Here is a 25,138-nt window from a genome sequence, read left to right as displayed (position 1 = left end):
TTCCAGTCAGGACAAACAGTCGAAAAGATTAAATAAAATATTGAGCTTTTTTATTCGATTCTAACGAAAAGTGAGGGAAAAAGTATAGCAAAAGCACAAATGTTTTTTTTAATTAGATTTATGTTTACTGGTAGTTTATATAAAATGTTTATATTAGGAATTATTTTTTTACGTTGTAATTATGTTTATATTTGGAATTAATTTTTCACGTTGTAGTTATATCGTGTAAACCTGGTTAATCTGAAGTCACATGATAATATGATAAGACGAAAATCTCAATAGTGATTGGTTGGTAACTACGTCACAAGTTGGTATATAGGCAGAAGCACACTGCCGGAAGAAGCATTTATCGGGAAAATTTGTGTTGCTGCGTCAGTGAACGTACGGGCAAACTAACTCGAACTCTATCCTTTTACCATCATTTGAAAATAATTATTTGAAAACATCAAGATGGCACAGAGTCAACCACGCCAGAACTTCCACATCGAGAGCGAAGCAGGGATCAATCGCCAAATCAACATGGAGTTGTATGCCAGTTACTGTTATCAGTCAATGGTGAGTAAAGGTCATTTACACTTTATAGCAAATGTACATAGATGAGTACAATGTGCACACATTAAATATCAATGTAATCATTAAACATTCATTGTCACATCGAATGACAACGCAAAGACTTGTTTACACAATGATCGATTACCTGCGTAATAGTTGAAGTTCTACTTCTTGACCTACACGTTTGTAAACTCGTGATCTGTGAGTGATATATGATACAATGCATACTCTTTATTCACCAATCATTGACCCATGCAGCTTTGAAATTTCATACAATGATTTTTTATGACAATATAATAATTCTAACATACAGCATTATATAATCATGAATGAGAGAAAATAAAAGTTAATACTTTTCCCGATAAAGGAATGTTATTTTCTGATGCGGGTGCAGCAAATTTGTCTTGTGTATTTATAAAAGTTAATACTTTTCCCGATAAAGTTTAATAGGGGAGGCAATCATTTAATAATAATAATAATAATAATGTAAGGATTAAATGTCTCTGTGCAGGGATTTATATAATAAGAGATTCCAATCCTTACTATATTAATCTTTCCTCTCGGTAAACAGGATAAAAAGGGAAGACTGAAGGCAAGAGGTACACATAAAGTATTGTACAACAACACCATTCATGTACCTTAAGGAACAACCTGGGACATTAGTAAAAATGGCTCAACTTCAAAAAATTTATTCATTATCCCATGGGGCTCGGGTACCAAGTATAAAGGGCCCTGGGATAGCGTATCATACTTAAAAAATGATATCAGTTGAAACATATATATATTCCTCAAACATTTCATATTATATTTCAGTCATATTACTTTGACCGTGATGATGTTGCATTGCCAGGATTCAGCAAGTTCTTTAAGAAATCATCCGATGAAGAACGTGAACATGCTGAAAAGTTCATGAAATATCAGAACAAGAGAGGAGGTAGAATTGTTCTCCAGGACATAAAGGTATGTTCACTTTATCTGTAATGTGTAATCAACGACATGTTACATATAATGTATACTAGAGATTGGCAGACAAAATCTAGTATAACATTTTCCTGGTGGTTACATTTAAAATCTCATGTACACATTAAAATCTCTATCAATTAAACCACAAAACAAATATTTAGATAATACAGGCAACATTCTCGAAAAATATTCAAATTTTCTTTTTTTAATGCATCATTGCACTGTAAAAAAAAAAATGTCAGAAGTAAGAAAAGCACCAATCTTACTGTGATTTAGTTGAACACATGTTATTATTATTTCAATGTTTGACTTTCTTTGATTATAAAGTCTTTATTCAAAAACACATTTTCTAACATTTTAATTTATGCTTTAAAGAGAAAAATTACAAATGATAAACAAGAGGGATATGTTGGTAAATAAAAGGTACTGTAGTTTGAAAAATGATTGTTATGATATTTTAGAAAGTCACAAGTTTTGAACATGACAGATACATAAATTGATACATTACCCAGTGTATGACAAAATTTATAAAGGTGGAAACCATGAGTAAGGAGACAGATGACCACCTTATATTGTAGTCAGTTCTGATGTTTCAATTGAAAAAAAACTTAAATGACTGTTGCATTATTTGCCATTTTATATGATATTTATAATATGTATTAACTATGCTACAAATGAATATGATGGCTATGAGTAAACTGTATATTGTTTTACAGAAACCTGATCGCGATGAATGGGGAACAGCCCTTGATGCTATGCAGGTTGCTTTGTCCTTGGAGAAGAGTGTCAATCAGTCACTATTGGATCTTCACAAAACAGCTGATTCCCATAATGACGCTCAGGTAAACATTTATTTACCAATGTAACACGATTTACTAAATATCAATAAGTACATGTAGAAACAATTGTGCTGTGAGTACTTGAACAATCAGCTGTCCACTTTTAGAAAGTCATTTTCATTTGCAGTCTGTTGTATCCATTGTCTTGATGGCTTCTTAAAGAACAAATGAAACTGTTAAAATCAAATATAATATATGGTTGTGTGAAATACTTTCCAAGTTATTCAAGGATCTTAAGGTCTGATTAATAGTGAATTATAAATGTGCAAGTCTTCATTGATGAACATAATTATGATCCAAAAATATAACAATTTGTTCATTATATTCCATAAATGCCATAGAGCAAACATAAAATATATGTATGGTAAAAAATAATTTTTAGAAGTTCCAATTAACTGAATGTTGTAACATGAACTTTAGTGCAGTTACAGACTTGCAAGTGAATTAGATGTATATGTTCATATCAGCCTTTAATATTGGAAATAAAAGAAAATTCTTTTTTGCTGATGATATTTGAAGAGGGTTGGCATAAAGTTTTTGAAGATGTTCATTAATCACAATTTGAAGAATCAAACTTTTTAAGTAGAAGACTAATACATAATAATTTTATTGCAGATGTGCGATTTTCTGGAATCTGAATACTTAGAAGAACAAGTGAATGCCATCAAGGAAATCTCCGATCACATCACCCAGCTCAAACGTGTTGGATGTGGTCTTGGGGAGTACATGTATGACAAAGAGAGCATCAACGGAGACTCTTAAACATATCCATCAGACTATGGTCCAAATATATCAAAATTTGTTCACTATATTTGTTTAAATCTACTATGAAATGTATAAACACTTTTTTGATTTAATGTTTTAGATTGTCACAGTAATTTAATTGGACCCAAAAAAAAGAAAAGCAAAATAAAAATTGAAAGAAGAGCTTTACTATGCCTTATTTTATATGTGTTTTTGAAAAGATTGGAACTTGAATTCTTTCCTAGGGCATCATCTCACAAACTTTAATGTAGCCATGTTTGCCAGTAAATCTATATACATTGAAATAAAATTCCCAATACACCGCTTGTGTATGTATTAAATATGTACACCTGAAATGTGAAAATTTTTGGATATATCTTTAGAAATTTTATACTCTGATGTTCATTAGTTTTGTCAAGTTAGTTGTTTGCTTATTTTTATCAAGTTAATGGGCTGACAAAGACAATGAAATTGACACTTGTCATACAGACAAAGTGGGAGTTTTTATTAGAAACATCTCCTCTTTCATGCTAATCAAAATTGACCAAACTACAAAACTTGTACAATATATAGCAGCACTTATCTAGTTACAATGAAGTTTAAATGATATGACTTCTAGTCTAGGTCAATTTATGACAGATGCATATATAGTATCCCTAAACAGTTTAAATAACCTAGCATCTCAACATCACTCACCTATAATAAACGATACACAACTATCGACATAAATAACATTTAAATGGAAGTAATTTTGGTATTTGTCAACAAGTCTACATGTAATTGCAGATTGATTTTTCTTATGTATCGCCATAGCTTTAACCTTGTCCGGCTGTACATCCGTACTTCCCGAAATTACGAAATTAGTTTCCGTCCTCTAACTTTAGTTTGCCTCAACCAAATGTTATAATCCTTATACGCAATGCTTATTACCACAAAACCCATATCAAGTTTGAATTTGGGTGGGGTCACTTTTACCTTTTTAGAGTTATGCCCCTTTCTAAATGGAAAAGTTGCTGAATTTTTCGTTTCCATTCTCTAACAAGTTTGCCTCAACTAAATGTGAAGAAACTTTTGCGCAATGCTTATTACCACAAAACACGATCAAGTTTGAATTTTGGTGGCGTCACTTTTACCATTCTAGAGTTATGCCCCTTTACAAATGGAAAAAGTTGAATTTTACGTTTCCATTCTCTAACAAGTTTACCTGAACCAAATGTGATGAAACTTATACACAATGCTTATGACCACAAAACTCGAATCAAGTACGAATTTGGGCAACGCGTCACTTTTACTGTTCTGGAGTTACGTCCCTTTATAACATTAGATGAAAGCGTGGGCATCATCTGTGTCCCATGGATACATTCCCCCCATTTATTTTGAAAAACTGTCCACTAGAGGCCAAATGAAGTGGATGCAAGACATGTTTTTATACAAGGATACATATAATATGTTATACTGTTTTTATACGACCGCAAAAATTAAATTTTTTTTGGTCGTATATTGGTATGACGTCGTCGTCTTCGTCCGAAGACACATTGGTTTTCGCACTCTAACTTTAGTTTAAGTGAATGGATCTCCATGAAATTTTACCATAAGGTTCAATACCACAAAAGGAAGGTTAGGATTGATTTTGGGGATTAAGGTACCAACAGTAAAGGAATTAGGGGCCAAAAATAAGCATTTTATACGACCGCAAAAATTTTTGCGGTCGTATATTGGTATGACGTTGGCGTCGTCCGCCTCGTCCGAAGACACATTGGTTTTCGCACTCTAGCTTTAGTTTAAGTGAATGGATCTGTATGAAATTTTACCATAAGGTTCAATACCACAAAAGGAAGGTTGGGATTGATTTTGGGGGTTACGGTACCAACAGTTAAGGAATTAGGGGCCAAAATAAGCATTTTTGTAACTTCCAGACATAACTTGTGTGTTAGTGTATGGATCTCTCTGATATTGTACCACAAGGTTCCATATCACAAAGGGAATGCTGGGATTGATTTTGGGGGTAATTGCCTCAAAATATGAGGAATTGGGGTGCAAAAAACAAGCATTTTTCTAGTTTCATGACAATACTTGTGTGAAAGTGTATGGATCTTTCTGAAATTGTACTACAAGGTTCCATATCACAAAAAGAAAGCTGGAATTGAGTTTGGGGGTAATTGCCCGAAACGTTTAGGAATAAGGGGCCAAAAATAAGCATTTTTCTAGTTTCCAGACAATAACTTGTGTTCAAGTGTATGGATCTCTCTGAAATTGTACCACAAGATTCCATATCACACAGGGAATGCTGGGATTGATTTTGGGGGTAATTGCCTCAAAATTTTAGGAATTGGGGGCCAAAAAAGGGGCAAAAAACAAGCATTTTTCTAGTTTCATGACAATAACTAGTGTGTAAGTGTATGGATATTTCTGAAATTGTACTACAAGGTTCCATATCACAAAGGGAAAGCTGGAATTGAGTTTGGGGGTAATTGCCCGAAACGTTTAGGAATTAGGGGCCAAAAAACTCATTTTTCTAGTTTCCAGACAATAACGTGTTCAAGTGTATGGATCTCTCTGAAATTGTACTGCAAGGTACCATACCACAAAGGGAAGGCTGGGAATGAGTTTGGGGTGATGAATCATAAGGGGGTTCAAAAATTTGGGGGGGGGGAGGATTTTTTTTTTTTTTCCTTTTTTTTTTCTTTTAACATTTTCCATTTTAAGTTGGTTATTTCTGATTTATATTTAAAAGCAAATAATAATGATATGGTAGGAGATACACACCAAACAGGATGTGTAAATTATTATATAATAAGTATTGTGCAATAGCAAGAAATTTTCAATTGCACAGTATTGCACAATAGCAAGAAATCTTCAATTGCACAGTATTGCGCAATAGCAAGAAATCTTCAATTGCACAGTATTGCGCAATAGCAAGAAATATCCAATAGCACATTATTGCGCAATAGCAAGAAATTGTCAATTGTGCAGTATTGCGCAATAGCAAGAAATATTCAATTGCACAGTATTGTGCAAAAGAAGATACTTCGTATAAATTGCTTATTTCTTGACCAATTTCAATGGGGTTTTATTCTTGAATTCTTGGGGTTCTTTAATATGCTGAATCTAACCGTGTATTAAGTTTTTGGATTTTGGGTCCCATTTTTAAATTGGTCCACATTGAGGTCCAAAGGGTCCAAAATTAAACTTTGTTTGATTTCATCAAAAATTGAATTATTGGGGTTCTTTGATATGCCGAATCTAACCGTGTATTTAGATTCTTAATTTTTGGTTCCGTTTTCAAATTGGTCTACATTAAGGTCCAAAGGGTCCAAAATTAAACTAAGTTTGATTTTAACAAAAATTGAATTCTTATGGTTCTTTGATATGCTGAATCTAAACATGTATTTAGATTTTTGATTATGGGCCCAGTTTTCAAGTTGGTCCAAATCGGGGTCCAAAATTAAACTTTGTTTGATTTCAACCAAAAATTGAATATATGGGGTTCTTTGATATGCTGAATCTAACCATGTATTTTGATTTTTGGGCCCCGTTATCAACTTTGTCCACATTGAGGTCAAAAGGGTCCAAAATTAATCTTTGTTTGATTTCATCAAAAATTGAATTCTTGGGGTTCTTTGATATGCTGAATCTAACCATGTATTTAGATTTTGGATATTGGACCATAATAGGTGAATGTCCAATTTAAAATTTTTAAGTTCTTAGACCACATTCATTCTGTGTCAGAAACCTATGCTGTGTCAAATATTTAATCACAATCCAAATTCAGAGCTGTATCAAGCTTGAATGTTGTGTCCATACTTGCCCCAACTGTTCAGGGTTCGACCTCTGCGGTCGTATCAAGCTGCGCCCTGCGGAGCATTTTATTGTAACTTCCAGACATAACTTGTGTGTTAGTGTTTGGATCTCTCTGACATTGTACCACAAGGTTCCATATCGCAAAGGGAATGCTGGGATTGATTTTGGGGGTAATTGCCTCAAAATTTTAGGAATTAGGGGCCAAAAAAGGGGCAAAAAACAAGTATTTTTCTAGTTTCATGATAATAACTTGTGTGTAAGTGTATGGATCTTTCTGAAATTGAACTACAAGGTTCCATATCACAAAGGGAAAGCTGGAATTGAGTTTGGGGGTAATTGCCCAAAACGTTTAGGAATAAGGGGCCAAAAATAGCATTTTTCTAGTTTCCAGACAATAACTTGTGTTCAAGTGTATGGATCTCTCTGAAATTGTACTGTAAGGTACCATACCACAAAGGGAAGGCTGGGATTGATTTTGGGGGTAATTGCCTAAATATTTTAGGAATTAGGGGCAAAAAACAAGCATTTTTCTAGTTTCAGGACAATAACTTGTGTGTTAGTGTATGGATCTTTATGAAATTGTACTACAAGGTTCCATATCACAAAAGGAAAGCTGGGTTTGAGTTTGGGGGTAATTGCCCCAAACGTTTGGGAATTTGGGGCCAAAAAGGGGCCTAAAACAAGCATTTTTCTAGTTTCCAGACAATAACTTGTGTTCAAGTGTATGGATCTCTGAAATTGTACTGCAAGGTACCATACCACAAAGGGAAGGCTGGGATTGAGTTTGGGGGTGATGAATCATAAGGGGGTTCAAAAAATTTAGGGGAGGGATTTTTTTTTCTTTTAAAATTTTCCATTTTAAATTGGTTAATTCTGATTTATATATAAAAGCAAATAATAATGATATGGTTTGAATAGGTAAATTAAAAAAATTTAAGTTCTTAGACCACATTCATTCTGTGTCATACTTGAATGTTGTGTCCATACTTGCCCCAACTGTTCAGGGTTCGTATCAAGCTGCGCCCAGCGGAGCATTTTATTTTAGCTCGCCTGGCCTAAAGGGCCAAGTGAGCTTTTCTCATCACTTGGCATCGGTTGTCTGTCGTCCGTTAGCTTTTACAAAAGTCTTGTTCTCTGAAACTACTGGACCAAATTTAACCAAACTTGGCCACAATCATCATTAGGGTATCAAGTTTTAAAAATGTGTCCGATGACCCCGTCTGCCAACCAAGATGGCAGACATGGCTAAAAATAGAACACGGGTAAAAATGCAAGTTTTGTCTAATATTTTGAAAACCTGACAAGGGCAGAAATGTTCAGTATGTTGAGCTCTACCAATTGTTTAATTACATCAAGACTGTTAGGGGACTTCTTATAGGAGTTATTGCCCTTAAATGACAAATTTTACCATTTTTTTCATTTTTGCCTATTATCTTGAAAACTATAATAGATAAACTTTATATTGCAAAAATGATCAGCAAAACAAGATCTGGTAATTTCAATTTGAATGATATTAACTCAAACTGAATAAGATTCAACAAAAATATTTAATTGCAATTTAAAAAGAAATTGTGTGATTTAAGTGACCTACTGACATTCACATTGTCAACTTTTGCCTCATTTTATGTATTAAAAAATGCTTATCTTTCTGAAAAATTATGACAATGCAGCTATATGCCAGGCCAGGTTCAACCAAAAACTTGAAAATTGGTATTTGCTGCTTCTCCGCTAGGCATACAGCATATAGGATATAAAAATAACTATACGTCACAGGGATAGTCCAATTCTCCATATATTATAAAGCTAAACGAGATAAAAATCAACAAAATCGAATGGTGTGCAGCAAAGTTTTACACTTGAATTTGTCACTAAGTCGATTCCAACAAACCTAGTCGACAATTCATGTAATATTCGAGATAAACACAATATCTAATGATAAGAGATCTTTTAAAGAATATGAATTTTTTTGTAAAATTTAGTTTCCTCAATACTTTTGCTATTGGAATATCATGCGACGGTGACGCCGGACTAGTGTACTCGAAATCGGCAGATTTTTGTAAAATGGTAAGGTCTAGATGAGAAATACTTTTATTTTGGTATTTTGAAAGAGCATAACATTCTGTTCCCATTTTTTTGTATCAATATGCAGCAAAAATCTCCACAACATCGATCACTCACGGTAAATACTTGTCAAAGATATCTAAATTATACTCGGGTTTTCCGTTGCAAAGACAGTGCAATTTCTCCAGAAAAATTAAATTATTCTAAGACGATGTGCATTTGCATTTATTTTGTCAAATGCAATAGTTTAAAGTGTTATCAAATGCCAAATTCACGTCATTCGAATTGTCTCAAATTTGATTTCACAATCTACTCATCAAACGTACGTATATCTCGCCCTGAACATGCATGAAATATTTGCCACAGGACGTTAAGCAACCAACAATCAATCAATCAAACGTATATCAAAATTAAAAAAGTTCTTTGGAAACAATAAACAGTGCATGGAATCGTTCAAAAATGTATCAACATTTCATGCGCAATATGGGACAATCTTTTCAGTAACCAAACACGTTGAGCACAAGTGCATTTGATACCCAACTGAGGCAACACCATGTGTTATATATGGTCTACTCAAAGAAAAGTTTGCAGCACTCCCATTGAGATTAATTCATTGTGAAATGAACAGAATTCCTGTTTTGAGTTGAGAGTTGATTAACGATTAAAGAAGTAAACTAAAGAATTATGATAAAGATTTAGGGAGAAGGGGGTGGGGTGGGGGGGGGGGGGGTAGTTTTCTATTCATGGAATCAATTATACCATCAGATTCAACAGTTCGTCGACGTCCATTTTGTTTGTTGTATGCGTTCTTTAACTAGACCATGTGCAAAATATTGCTTAAATTGTGACTTTTTCAATTTTGATCCCTTCCCTTTAGGAACAGTGTTACTGTACTTGTTGGAAATTTGACCAGCATACCTGTAGTACTTTTGAATACACAAATGACCGAAGATTAAGAAAACACAAACTTGAAAGATAAATCTAGATTTTGGTTTTACTTTTTTTTCAGTCAGAACTTGTGTTACTAAACTTATTTTGACAAGTATAGTAATCTCAGGTCCTATGCAATTATTTTTGCATTTTGCAATAGAATTTTGACTTTTTTGTATGTAAATTTTATACGGATAATCATAATGTTAATGCATTTTTTAATAAAAAAAAAATATATAGACAATTCGAAATTAATTTTAAAAAAAGGCATTTTAGCACAGAATTCGGACAATTTAAATACTTGAACTAAAAACGGATATCTATGAAAAAAATAAAGATTAGCTAGACTGTTGTCTATTGATTTGTGGCAACCAGGCGGAACACAGAACCACATACAAAATGTTTATGTTTGACCATTCATGATGAAGGTACAATTAATCCAGAAAAGCGAGCGCTGCGAACGCACAAACTTTATTAAGTGATATTTTCACTTACGAAATATGAAAGAAATTTTCCACGGTGAAATGTGGCTTGTTTTCATTCTCCCTTTTATAACTGCCTTTAGTGCGACTGTCTATATAATGACAAACCTTCACATTTTTTTTATAGATTCTTTGTGGTGCTTGTGGAGACATTGAAACGAAAGCTTTATAAGCTTATATTTTTACTGATATTGTTTGCACAGACTAGTTTAAACATATTTTGTTGTCTAAAGAATAGGATTGGATAAAAGATATAACAACTTATCATAATCCCCTCAAATAATTACAATATTAAAAAATTCAAGATGACAACAATTATATATTTTAAATTTTAAGTATATTTAAATAAAAAAAATGTTCTATGGAAATAATAACCAAGTGTTGGATATTTTCAAAAATCTGATTTCTAGAATTTATGTATAGAGTGGATATTCTAAGAAAAAGAAGGATTGAATCTTAAAATGGACACCAACATGCACAACTTGGGTCGTTTACAAAATTTGCCTTAATCTGTATAAATCAGTTTTATTGGGACTACATCTTTGTTGTTGTTTTGTATGCTTAGCTATATTTTTACTCTCCTGTTTCCAGTAACGTAATAGTTACTGAAGTACACGGCAAAAAGAAAAAGTCATTTCTTCGGAAAGTATTTTTGAAATCTAGAGATGACTGAATTGATCATCTAACGCCAGTAAATTCCATGCACGATATGACTGAAGGGGAAAATGATTTACAAAATATGATACCATTACTGAACTGCATGTACAGAAGTTTGAATAAGTTTGACCATATATTATCAGGTCCGTTCAGGTCTTTTCATTTCTTCGTTTAGGCAAGGATTTATATAGTAAGACTGTGACTTGCCGTTTATCCATCATATGGCATCGCAATTTTTTTTTCTTCATTATTTTTAAAAATTTTGATAAGATATTTATCTTTACCTTTATTAAAATTTGAAAACTTGAAAACAATCCATCTAAAACAAAAAAAAAGTTATTGTGATTACGATAAATCGAATCATATATTTTCAGGTCTATTCGGGTCTTTTCATGTCCACTTTTTGGTCTTTGGTGTAACCCCTCCGACTAGACACAGATGATGTCTGAAACAAGCGTGCGCCTATAGCTTTACGATTGTCGCCCTTGTTTTTGTGATGGCCGAAAATGCGTCAGGTAGAAAAAATATAGGAGATTTAGTATATTACGAAGAGATACTGCATTCTCATTTTCACATTGAAAATTTAACTTTCAATTATGCATTTTTCCGTTGAGAAAACAGAGTATATCACTATTCATTAGTCACACTGGCTATACCGTAGTCTACGGCGTAGACGCGCAGACGTCTCATAATTTGACATTGTCCTAATAAATTATCATGACTGATGATGTTACTTTTAGATTTTTATGCGACAGAGCAAATTTAGAATAACCTTCAAAGGCGTCATACATAAATTGACTTCTTGGCATTATTTATCTGTTTATCAGTCCAAATAATTATTATTAATAATAATATTAAGCCTTGCTTGCCATGGCAGGCAGGTTATTTTACAGGCCACCACAGGGGTGCAGGCCGTTTCGTAACCTGGTCGTTTTGTAACTAGTCGAATCGTAACTAAACTTACATTTTTTTACTTACTAGGTCGTTTCGTACCTGAGACGTTCTGTAACCTTATATCAATATATAATAACAAAATGAGTCGTAGGTTACGTAAAAAATAATATATCTATATTTCTTCATTAAATAATTGATTGCACATAATTTTACACTTTACAATATAATAAAGAGGATGTGGTATGATTGCCAATGAAACAACTCTCCACAAGAGACCAAATGACACAGAAATTAACAACTATAGGTCACCATACGGCCTTCAAGAATGAGCAAAGCCCATACCGCACAGTCAGCTATAAAAGGCCTCGAAATGACAATGTAAAAAAATGAGAAAACTAACAGCCTAATTTATGTACAAAAAATGAACGAATAACAAATATGTAAACGACAACCACTGAATTACAGGCTCCTGACTTGGGGACAGGCACATACATACAGAATGTGGCGGGGTTAAACATATTAGCGGGATCCCAACCCTCCCCTAACCTGGGACAGTGGTGTAACAGTACAACATAAGAACAAAGTATAAAAATCAGTTGAAAGAGGCTTAACTCATCAGATGGATAAAATACAAATACAAGTGGACGTGGCCGGGTAGTCGTACATCCAAACAACAAAAAGACACTAAGTACAGATCTGAGAGTACTCGCAGTTACTTTACAAGTACAGTTTTGCACACATGCGAATAGAACAGAAGAATTTTAAACAGTTCTTCGCTATGTTAAAAAATGTTGGATAAACAGTAGCCTGTGGCCAATTGCAAGCTGGTGTGTGTTTATGCAATCCATCCGCACCAATGACGACATAGAGGGATGGCACAACGACCTTAACACCCAAAGTGTTCTTAAAAAAAAAGCCCGGGTGAAAAAGGAGGAGGGTTATGCAATTGCATGTAAAAGTGAAAAAAAAGGAGAAAATATTTATATTTTTACTTTTTATTACCTGTCATTAGTTGTCATAAAACCATTAAAGCTGTCACCGAGCGTAATTACAAATTAGCCCATTAGCCAATAATTAAAAAGAGTTGAGAAAGTTTTAAATTAAAAATATTACAATATTGTTATTATTAGATGAACATTTTGATCATTTTTAAATAATAACTTTAACTGTTTCATTTAAACTAATTAATTTAAACTATCACTTTATAACAATATATAATTACACCAGGTACGAAACGTTTCAGTTACAAAACAACGTAGTTACGAATCGACCAGGTACGAAACGACCAGGTTACGAAACGACATGCATTCCACCACAGTCTTTCCTCGTCTGATAGTGATAGACTGAATCCATTAATATCTACTAAGCTCCTTACCAGCGACTGGCTTTCTTCTGGTTGAAATCAGCTCCCACATTTCCCTGCCAACATCAGGCTGAAGCTGTGTTTCATTTGCATATTTGCATATTTTTTTGCCATCATGTCTTGTTAACGAGGTGTCTACAACAGTACATCAGTGGTCATGAGTAATCCTTTATTGGACATTAACTTGACAACTAATATAGAAAGGAGATGTGCTATGATTGATAATGAGACAACTATCCATCCCAGTTGAATGATGTGATATAAGCAATTATAGGTCACCATACCGCCTTTAACAAGGAAAATAAAATGCTCCCTGTTGGGTGCAGCTAGATACGACTGCAGAGTTTGAACCCTGAACAGTTGGGGCAAGTATGGACACAACATTCAAGCTTGATACAGCTCTGAATTTGGATTGTGATTAAATATTTGACACAGCATAGGTTTCTGTCACAGAATGAATGTGGTCAATGAACTGAAAAATTTGAAATAGAATTTTACCTAGTATTGTCCAATATCCAAAATATTTATATATATAAATACGCAGTTAGATTCAGCATATATCCAAGTACATCAAGAATTTAATTTATTTATTTATTAATGGACAATATTACCTTTTTTATGTTTTTATAGGGGTTTGCTTCATAAAAAATAAAAATAAACATATATAGCATTCTGAAAATTAATCTTTACAGAATAACAAACAAACCTACCACGAAGTTCTTCAAAAAATTAACAAAAAAAAAATAAAAAAAATAAATATCATTCATCATTAATACAATGTCTTTCATAAAGTCTTTAAAACTTACCTCTAATAATTTTATATTTATACATAATTTCTAAAACTCCAAGAATTTAATTTTTGATGAAATGAAGTTTAATTTTGGACCCTTTGGACCTCAATGTGGACCAATTTGATAATGGGGCCAAAAATCCAAAATCTAAATACACCGTTAGATTCAGCATATCAACATGATCAAAGAACCCCATAAATTAAATTTTTGTTGAAATCAAACAAGGTTTAATTTTGGACCAACTTGAAAACTCAGCCCAAAAATCAAATATCTAAGTACACATTTAGATTCAGCATATAAAAAAAACCCCTTGAATTCAATTTTTGTTAAAATCAAACTTAGTTAAATTTTGGACCCTTTGGACCTTAATGTGGACCAATTTGAAAACCGGGCCCAAAATCAAAAATCTACATTACACAGTTAGATTCAGCATCAAAGAACCCCAAGAATAAAATTTTTGTTGAAGTCAAAGTTTAATTTTAGACCCTTTGGACCTCAAAGTGGACCAATTTAAAAACAGGGTTCAAAAATCCAAAATCTAAATGCAAGGTTAGATTCAGCATATTAAAGAACTCCATTGAAATTGCTCAAGAAATAAGCAATTTATATAAAGTATAAAAAAAAATAATTTTGGCCCCTTTTTCCCAAACATTGCCAAACAGTTAGGGCCATAACCACCAACGTTCCTTTTTTTGGCATGGAACCTTGTGGTACAATTTCATAGAGATCCATAGACTTATACTCAAGTTATTGTACGGAAAAATGAAAACCCTAGTTTTTTTGGCCCCTAATTCCTAAATGGTTTGGGCCATAACCCCAAAAATCAATCCCAACCTTCCTTTTGAGGTATGGAACTTTGTGGTACAATTTCATAGAGATCCATACACTTATACACAAGTTATTGTCCTGAAACAAGTAAAATGCTTGTTTTTGGCCCCTAATTCCTAAACAGTTAGGACAATAACCCTCAAAATCAATCACAACCTTCCTGTTGTGGTATGGAACCTTGTGATACAATTTCATAGAGATCCATACACTTCTACTCAAGTTATTGTCTTGAAACCAAATGTCTTCAGACTACGACGACGCTGACAACGTGATAACATTATACGAACGCAAAAATTTGGCAGTCATTTAAAACCCATACCGTATAGTCAGCTATAAAGGGCGACAAATGGTAATTTTGAGAAACATTTCAAAAGAGAAAATTAACAGCCTTATTTATAACAATACAATTTACAAAATAATTTATAACAATACAATTTACGAAAAACACATATATGACAGACTTTAACCAATAGTTACCACTGAATTACAGGCTCCTGACTTGGGACAAGCACATAAAGAATGTTTAAAAGATATTGAAAACTATAAAATCATATTAAGTTGACTAAAGAACATGCATATACTATTTTTTTATTATAAAAACATTATCGGTAAAAATGAAAAACTAGACTACATAGCTATAGTGCAGGTAATTTTACTTGTTACTGTTTAGCATAAGTATTTACTACAAGTACATATAAAAAAGTGTAATTGTAATAATAAACTTTGCCAAAAAAAAAAAAATGCAATAAGTAATTTGTGCATGAAGACAGTAATCTCTGAAATGACATAATTATGTATTGTCTTCTGCAGTCATGCATGCATGTGGGACTGTGGATTTGAATTTATATAGTATACACAAACAATTTCACTCGACATACACATGATACAGGAACAAAACATACACATGAATGATAGTATTGATCTGATCTAATAGAAAATTAAAAAAATTAGAATATGTGGTTTGTAAAATAGACGTTTTTTTTTTTCATTTAAAAGGTACATTTATTAAGCCCACTAAATTGAGCCTCTGAAAACAATAAGCTGCTCACATAGTTTTATATTTCTCCCATTCACAGAATCTTCATCTTTAAAAAAAAGCTAGTGTTTCAAATTTCCCAGTTTACCATTAATCAGGGGCTGTCGATGTCAAAAGTACTTCACAGAGTGCAGAGAAGAGGAAGTTTGAAGAGAAAGGTGATGGCGAACCAGTGGAAAAGAAGAAAATTACCATGAGTTTTGGGATAAAGAAAAAGACAGATTTGTCAGCTAGCAGCAAAGACACAGCACAACTGATAAAGGCAGCACCTGTCAAAATATCACTCTCAACTCAGGTATTTGACATATTTGTATGAAGGAAAAAGGGTTAACATTGGTGAAACATAAGCACCATAAAAACAGACCATCTTTAACACTGTTTCATTTCTGTCTACATAATACAAAAGTTTGGTGAGCAAATCATATGGTGTAAGATACATGTCCACCAGGAAATAGCATATAGTGCTGAAAGTGCTAAATACATGAAACTGAATAAGAGTGTCCTTAGTGTTTTATCATGTATCTAGTATATATTTTACATTGCAAGAAAGTCTTAAAACTATAAATTTTTATACCCCACAAACCAACAGTGTTTTAATTAACCATGGAACAATTAATATCAGGAAGTAGGTCATTTAAAATTGTTACTTGAAGAAGTAGATCTTCAAATTTGACATCTCTGCTGGGACCAATAGATGATTATGTAGTATACCCTGATCTGTGTAAGTATCTTGATTTAAATATTTCATGCAACTGCATGTATATCATCTTCGCTTGCCAAGTGTTACGATCCAGTTCCCTCTTCTCCACCCTTGGCAGATTAAGCCAACATTTGTGATTACAATGCTGCGCAATCTAACAGAAAATAAAGTAATGCCCATTCCGACTACATCATTCTTGACCAATGGCAGCACTTGAACTCTCTTCAATGTGGAGTTTTAAAAATGGTTATGTCTTGTGTTTGCAAATTTCGTGAAGCAGGAACAGAAAATATACGTTGCCATTCCAACATTTCCACAAGAAACATACCGAGGAACTTCAATTAGTTGATTAAGAACTTTAAAATTGTCACTTAATATCGACCTATGTTTTGGGGGTAAAGACTTGTACAATCAGCATGTGGCAATTGTTAATTTACATTTTCTACATTTACACATGATCATCGTATAAGCGCTTTTTGATCGGATGCAGCGAGTTATAACTGCGACAAATGGAAACCATTACCTCGTGGATCTGAAATTCTATCTAAATCAGCCATGGGTGGAGTGGAGGGGACTGGATCGTAACCCTTGGCTAGCGAAGATGCATGTTTATTTAATGGTAGTCTGCTAAATTTAAACACATATACACACAAATATGCAGGTTAGAATTATAATTTTGGAGTTAACTACCTTGCAAAAAATAGACAGTAAGGTGAAGAAGTGTTTTACAAATACACTCATTAAAATAGATATGCATCACACTTTAGACATATTACAATGTGGTATGGAACACCAACAAGTCATTGTGTGTTTCAACCCTGTATGAAATGTAAAATAAAAGTAATACAATTAAAAAATGTAATCTGCAATATATGTTCAAATACTATCATTCCTTAAAACTGAACTATGAACTCCACAAAAATGGGTAATTTGTGTATCACATACTGGAACTATCATTTCTTATTTTTTAAACTGTAAAAGGCACAAAAAAATGTGATTGTCTACTACATACAATTGTTGTTACTTTTCAATCACATCATGAATAATTTTTACCCCATTAATAATAATGAGACTTTTGCTACTATTAAGGACAAAACAATTTTTTTCTCCAGAAAAAGACTGAGCCTATTCCAGTTAAACCACAGACAGCTGCTATCGCCAAAGCTTTTAATCAGGATGAGGTATGATCAAAAAGTTATTTCAGAAAAATAACAATAACTAAATACACAAAACAGACAATTGTAATGTTAAAATTAAAAAAAAGACAAGAGAAAACAAATACAAAAAGATGCTGTACTGTCATTCACACACAACATTGATATCAAAAGCAAATTTAGATTACTGTGACAAAAAACATGGCGTGATTTGTTATTTGGGAGTGTATAAATACAATGCAGAGTTAACATGTAATATGAGATTAGACATTGGACATATTCAACAAAAATCATAAAATGGTAACATTGTCTTATGAAATTGATATTACAGTATGAATGAAATTAGTTATGAACTGATAGTAAAACTCTTAAAAAAATTATTTGGTTTGTTTATAGAGGTAGAGTATAAAAGAGAGGCAAAAGATACGAAAGGGACATTCAATGATTCAAACTAATAAGTCGAAAATAAACTGACAACACCATGACAAAAAAGACCAAAAAATAAACAGCAGTATACAAAACACAACATAGAAAACTAAAGACTGAGCAACATTAACCCCACCAAAAATTGGGAGTGATCTCAGGTGTTCCTGAAGGGTAAGCAGATCCTGCACCACATCTTGCTCATGTAAGTACAAACCTGGTGATAAGGGACTAAATAGGCTATTTCTCAAATCATGTTCTCACCGGAAAAGATCGTCAATTAAGCACGCCATTATGACGTCATTTACCAGATAGAAGGTGTGCCTGTATCCCTGCACTATTAAAGTTGCAAGCATTTTCAGGATCGTTATTCTGCAGAGTAGTCCAGAAATAATTTATGTTCCGTTAGTACGTAATCTCAATTCCCGTATGACTGAAGGGAGGGTGACCAACTAGATTTTCATTTCCAGAATATTTTGTGCAGTATAGCATCAAAGTTTTTCATCCGTTCGCTCAGCATGTGTTGGAAGTGATGATGCCTACATTTTAGTCACGTGGATATGGAAGTCACATGACAGATTCAACTAACTACCGTATCTTGGAACTGGCGTATTAAATAAACACGTTTTTTTTAAATTTGACTTAGAATAGGACATATGGAGGTAGAATATTATATTTGTGATCCAGTCACATTGAGAAAGTATCTTATGGTAAATGTTGTCAATATGATAATGTCCACAGGGGACATTACTGACCACCTTATGTTGAGTTGATAATGTAGATTTTCCAAAATAATATACCTTGTTTGTTATTTTTAGAGTGATGACGAAGAAGAAATGCCATTTGAAGCCAAAATGAGAATGAAAAATATTGGCAGGTTTGTTTCTTTTTTGTAAATTAACAGAGAGGAAAGATACCCTTAAGTACACATTACATTAGATACTTAATTTTGTTTTGTCTTGCTCTGCTTGCCAACATTCTTTGTAATGTGCCTCCCCTAACATCAAATCCTGTATCATCCTCCTGAATGGAGCATCTAAAACCTTTCTAAATGAATCAGGGTATGAATATGTTTTTCAACATTACCATTTACCATAAAATGCAGACATTACTACCTTCCATTAAATACTGATCAAGTTAAATTTCCACCTTTGCTGCAATAACCATTTTGACTATAGATTTAGAACAACTTGATTGTATAGATGACTCCTTCATTTAAGTACTTACTAGACCATTTGACAAATCATGCATTTTCTTAGTTTCATTTTATTTATCATCTTTTTTTTGTTTTACAGAGAAACACCAACAGCTGCTGGACCTAATTCATTTGGTAAGGGAAGATTGGGATTTGTAGACAGAAACAAAGCAATAGAACGAGATATTCAGAAACAATTAGAAGACTTGGGAGAAGCATGATTTTTTTTATATCTCTTTTACATGAGCCAAACTTATGCATTTGTGTTTTCGCTTGCTATAGTTCTGTTAATAAATGTGCAAGTGATACTTTAAAATATAAAGTAGAACATCGTTGGGATTTAGTTTTTTATATTAAAAAAGATTTAATATCCTCAGTGATACACAGAGATATATTTTGGGTCATTGTATAAAATATTCACATACTTTTAACATATTTTTTGACTTCCCACACATGCATCCAATACAAAGAAAATAGCCAAATTTTCCAAGGGATGTTCCATCATGAAACATACATGGAACCCTGGGATGGGAACTTGAATTTGCCATTATGGGTTGGCGTGAAATGATGTGTTTTACGGGTTTAGACCTTTCTATGGGTGGTTACCCTATTTTCATATTGCCATTCCCCGGGTTCCGTATATATTTTAATGGATTGCAATATTAGTTTTGAAACAGTCTTGCATATAAAGAATTTGAATTACATTTTTAGTAAATTTAAATTATCTAGTTTAAGGATGTACTTAGGTGAAGTTAAAAAAATCTAGAATTTAAAATTGATACTATTAGTCAGAAGAGCATTAGTTAGGGAACAAAATAAGCTAAAATTATTGACAGGTAATGGAGCTCCTTCTCGAGATATTTAATTTTTAAAAAATAGTGGGAAAAGGCTGACTCAGACTTTTACCTTATATTTGCATTGGTATTATTTGGGTCTGAAATCTAAAGAAAAGAAATCTAGAATCTGCTTAAATTTTGATAAATGACTTTATATGAGCTATTGAAGTCTTATATGAAAAAAAAAATGGGTGTTATGGGGAAAATATTTTACCATGTATCGTAGGAAAAAAACCCAGGTGTCCGAACATCTGATAAAAATTCCTAAACTTGACCTAAGTACATCCTTAAGGTGTGATTTGAGGGTACTAGTTAGGGCTAAGTAACAAAGGATGCAAGGCAGGTGTCCTTTAGTGTAGGACTTTTGCATTTGATTTATTTGAATTTAAATACAATTGTAGGAATGAATGTAAGGTTTCTGCTTAGTCTATTACTAACAAGTATTTTCAAGAACTTTTAAATGCTGTGAAATATTTGTGGAAGTTTATAATATAGATGTCATAAATGATTAATAATGAAATCCTCTACTGCTTGTAACTGGGATGGTTATTTTTACTATGTAAATTCTCCCACACTGGTTTACATCATCTATCATCTATCTAAAGAATTAACAATTATACAATTTATGTTGTTTATTGTATGGAAAATGTTTCATGAATATTTTTAATGCAGTGTGATTTGCTTTTATATGTAACATTAAAATATGTGACACAAAGAGCTTTAAATTTAAAATATCACTATAAAACAATGATAAAATAAAAATGTAGTCCTCAACTATTAAGCAGAGCATCATTGATGTGAAAAGTGTCATGATAAATACACTTTTTTTTTTGTTACTGTACCTTTTGGCAATAACAAATTACTGAAAACTGACACAAACTTTGTTCCTTCATTTAAATTGTTAATCAACAACTTTTTCAAAATATAGAGTGACCACTAAAGAATTGTTTAAGCTGCATTTTGGCCAAATTAACACGAAATATCTTAGAAAAATACGCTTTTATGACTTTAATACAATAAATTGTTTTAGCTTTTGACAATTGATGCACATATAATTTAATACTTCACTTGACATGTTGAAATACATACATGTGTAGTCATAAATGAGTGAATTGACCATTCATTGGGAAATCTGATGAATGAATAAAGTAGATTTGAGGCATAAATGACTTGGTTAACGTTGGGTAAGGTATGACTAATGAATATATTTTATCTATAGATTATTGGTGTTATTGGTTAGATTAACAAACAAAATAAGTATAAGCTATTTCTTTTAATTGTATATAAACACACACACTCTATATATTTATTTGAATATATGTTTTTTAATTGACAAGTAAGCATGTTGGATATATCGTCTATTACAGCAACTGGTATTTCATATTGAAAAACAGTTAATTCAACTTTCTAAAGCTATATTCTTTGCTACATTTAATATAAGTATTAGTATTAAAGGATTGTAGTAGACTACACAATTACATGTTAAAATCAGCATTTATATGTTTTCAATGAAAGTATATTCTTTAAATACATTGCCATGAATTAAGTGTTAATTTAGATTTTAAATCCAATACATGTTTACATGAAAAAATTAACTTTATATTATTGTTAAACTACAAAACCACTCATTCATATTTTAGGGAATTAGATATTAAACTTGTGTATTTTCATTATTACAAAACAAATTTGTTAGATACTTTGACTTTAGATTTTATTTCAATCATGGAGAAGTTGTGATCTACTATAGTTGTCATGTAAAGGTAATATTTTTTATGAATGAAATTGAAAAAAGTGATTATTGTAATTATTTCTTTTTCTTATCCAAATCTTGCAAATTGTTGTTGTTTTGATTATAAATAAATAAATAAATATCTTTGTTTCAAGTCTGTTATGTTTACACTTCTGTAAATGTTATATAATATTCAGTTTTCAGAAAGAATGAATCTCATCTTACTTGAAGTTCAATACTATTTTGTTTAATTCTTAATTCTGTCTTGATATTCTGCTAGTCAATGAAAACTCCTCAATTAGATTAAATCAAAACTTGGTGTTTACCTGTGTTCAAATGAGCTGTCACCTGATCTGCTCTATTCTAGAAAGTACCAATTAGAATCTAGGATTCATGACACGTTTTTATTGCATGAGGAGTTTAGGCCCTTGCAAGTAGGAATATCAATAATCTGTATGGTCTGAATTAATTGGGTTATTGAACTTCTTAACATGGATTTTTCACAAATACCTCATCTTCAGGGGGATTTTTAGCTGACTTTCACAATGTAATTCTATCCAAAGCTTGGAATGGATTTATCTGTGACCAGAATATATTATTATTAGTATGATTGAGGTTTGTCATTGGTACAGACAATGGCAAAACTATTTGATTTATATTTTAGAAGGTAGAAGAGCTAGAAATTTTATTTCCAGAATCCATATACCTAATGCTCTTGGTTTTCAGTATTTGACCACTTTTGCATGGTTCCGTGACTGTGTAGATAACTATAGATTTTTTTGGTTCCATGATTTTTTTCACTAAATTGGAGTAATAGTTGAACTATATTTGCTCTTTGTAGTCCATGTAAGGTTAACATGTCTGTCAGATAAGGTTTATTTGACTTGGACAAATTTCCTTGTTAAGTGTTTTCATGACCAGGTCATATTTTTAGTTTTGAACAGTAAGTCATAGGTCAACTATCTTTATAATCATTGCAAAGTGTACACATCTGTCCATAGGGTTTGTCTGGCTTTTACCATATTTGATGATTAACAAGCTGTTTTATCAGGGCTGCTCTATCATTGATGTATACTCCATTATCCTTTTATTAGGTCACTTGGCCCAAAAGGCTAGTGTTAGCTATTGCCAGAAGACAAATATTCTTTCTCTGGAACCACTGTGCCAATTGGAACTATCCTCTGAGGGTCTAATTGAAATATGTGTCTGATGATACCGCTTGCCAACCATCATTGTCGACATGGCAAAACAAAAGAACAGCGTAAAAATACCATTAATCCCTTACAGATAGAATTATCTGGTAGGGGCATAAGTGCTCAGAGTGTCAAGATCTACCTATAGTGTATGATAACATTTTGTGAGGGAATTCGATGTTTGCTTTACCACGGTTCATTTCAACGCACTTTATGACAATACCACTATACCAATCAGAATGAAATTTTTTTGCAGTGTTTTAAGAAATGATTTGACTTTGTATCCATGTATTATTTGTGAAACACTGAATGTTTTAAAAGGGCGAATTTTCTGTATAAAGTCAATAACTATGTAGACTTTTGAAGCCCAAACTTTCTGTTGCCTTAAATACACAAGTGAAAGATCCGAAAACTATACCAATACAGAACGACATGTTTTTGAAATTATAGCAAAACTTTTGGTGGACAAATCTTTATTCGTTATTGCAAAAAATGAACTTAAAATATCTGTCATTTTCTCCCTACCCAGTTTACCCCTATTACTTATTATGATGTGTACCGGTCATTGTTATTGAATCTTACGCAATTTGATTGGATTAAGTTATTATTATACCTTCAAACTGTTTATTTCTTTCATACACGTATATTGATTAAATCAGAACATACATGAACTTAACTGACCTTCAAACTGGACGAGTTTATTATTTTTTTATCAATGAAACTGAAGGTATGAAAGGTAAGAATCGCCACTTCTAATGTTTTCACAAAATTTTCCACATATAGAGTAGATAAATTATTTTTTAATAGCCTATTCTGGAGAAAAAAAAAGAAAGTTTACAAATCAGACGTTTTATTCCATTAAACATGTCAGTTTTCTAAGAGAAATGCCGAAATAAATTTTACGCACGGCTACGCCAGGTAAAAATGTTTATCTTATAAAAAAAAAAACACAAACATTTTCCAGTCTCATTATCATGTTCTAATTACAATTAATCCCAAACAAAAGTTTTCAGTAATTAGAGTCAAAATATGTCCGATCTGCCTATTTTTGGACATAAAAATTCAATACGATCGTTTTAAGGTCAATTTCGTCTACCTCACAAAATCTTGTTAGTTGTCAGATGATTCCTTATAGAAGTTACTGTCCATACATGATGATTTGTGAACAATTTTAGTCTTTTATATTGAAAAAAAAACTACTATAGATAGACAGAAACAGAAACTTTTATATTACCATATATTAAAAAAAAAAAAAAAAGATCTAGACCATTCCCTTCTATGCAAGAATATTTCTGTGCAACATGAACAGTTAAGACTTTGGGTCATTTTCGCCTATTACCTTGAAAATAATTGATAGATCGACAAAAAAAGATTTACAAATTAATCAAAATATTTGAAATCGTCAGTTCACTACTATAAGAGTAAGTGACCATAAATGACGATTTATGACCAATCTAAGTGTTTTTATCTCATATCTTAAAAAAATATAATAAGATAAACAGAACTTTTAAGCAGCAAAAATGATCAGCAATACAATTCTACAAACTTAAGGAAAAGAGAGACCTTAACCCCCGGTTTTGGTCCAAGAAAATCATGTTAGTAAAACTACTTCAATTTTGCTCATAATTGTTTGATGATAAAGGGATATTCACATATATTTGTTTTTCACGTTATGTTTTGTACATAAATCTCGTTTGAATTGTTTTACATTTGTCATTTCGGGGCCCTTTATCTCTTACTATGTGGTATGGTTTTTGCTCATTGTTGAAGGTCGTACGGTGACTTATAGTTGTTAACTTCTACGTCATTTGGTTTGTTGTGGAGAGTTGTTTCATTGGCAATCAACAACATCTTATTTTATATTTGTACATATTGGTTACCTTATCAATCCAAAATCTTCTATAGTTACATTGAATGGATCGAAACTTGACAATATTTATTCTCACTTTATGTAATAAAGCACCTTT

At 32.3% G+C, this 25,138-nt stretch overlaps 2 protein-coding genes and 1 long non-coding RNA gene across 4 annotated transcripts; 2 read left to right on the top strand and 1 right to left on the bottom strand.

Annotated features, from left to right (window-relative positions):
• The first annotated feature begins 296 nt into the window (after positions 1-296).
• LOC127725615 (soma ferritin-like) lies at positions 297-3,287 on the top strand. Its single transcript, XM_052232704.1, has 4 exons — positions 297-555; positions 1,366-1,512; positions 2,232-2,357; positions 2,970-3,287. The coding sequence occupies exons 1-4, from the start codon at positions 451-453 to the stop codon at positions 3,114-3,116; spliced, it is 525 nt and encodes a 174-aa protein (XP_052088664.1). The 5' UTR covers positions 297-450; the 3' UTR covers positions 3,117-3,287.
• On the bottom strand, positions 2,291-15,968 carry LOC127725879 (uncharacterized). Its single transcript, XR_007993249.1, has 2 exons — positions 13,299-15,968; positions 2,291-2,509 (listed from the first exon to the last, which is right to left on the bottom strand). It is a non-coding gene; the product is annotated as an uncharacterized LOC127725879 (long non-coding RNA).
• Positions 11,481-22,125, top strand: LOC127725616 (PEST proteolytic signal-containing nuclear protein-like). Of its 2 annotated transcripts, none has more exons than XM_052232705.1 (5): positions 11,481-11,544; positions 16,040-16,236; positions 17,754-17,822; positions 19,037-19,095; positions 19,514-22,125. In XM_052232705.1, the coding sequence occupies exons 1-5, from the start codon at positions 11,526-11,528 to the stop codon at positions 19,632-19,634; spliced, it is 465 nt and encodes a 154-aa protein (XP_052088665.1). In that variant the 5' UTR covers positions 11,481-11,525; the 3' UTR covers positions 19,635-22,125. The 2 variants fall into 2 exon arrangements, with proteins under 2 accessions (XP_052088665.1, XP_052088666.1); XM_052232706.1 differs by having other exon boundaries at positions 11,487-11,544; positions 15,982-16,236.
• Positions 22,126-25,138: the final 3,013 nt, after the last annotated feature.

Source organism: Mytilus californianus, unplaced genomic scaffold, assembly GCF_021869535.1.
Source record: "Mytilus californianus isolate M0D057914Y unplaced genomic scaffold, xbMytCali1.0.p SCAF_15, whole genome shotgun sequence".
In the NCBI taxonomy this organism is placed as follows: domain Eukaryota; kingdom Metazoa; phylum Mollusca; class Bivalvia; order Mytilida; family Mytilidae; genus Mytilus; species Mytilus californianus.
Note: the sequence above shows the minus strand (reverse complement) of the source record. Positions and strands in the feature narration are given on the sequence as shown.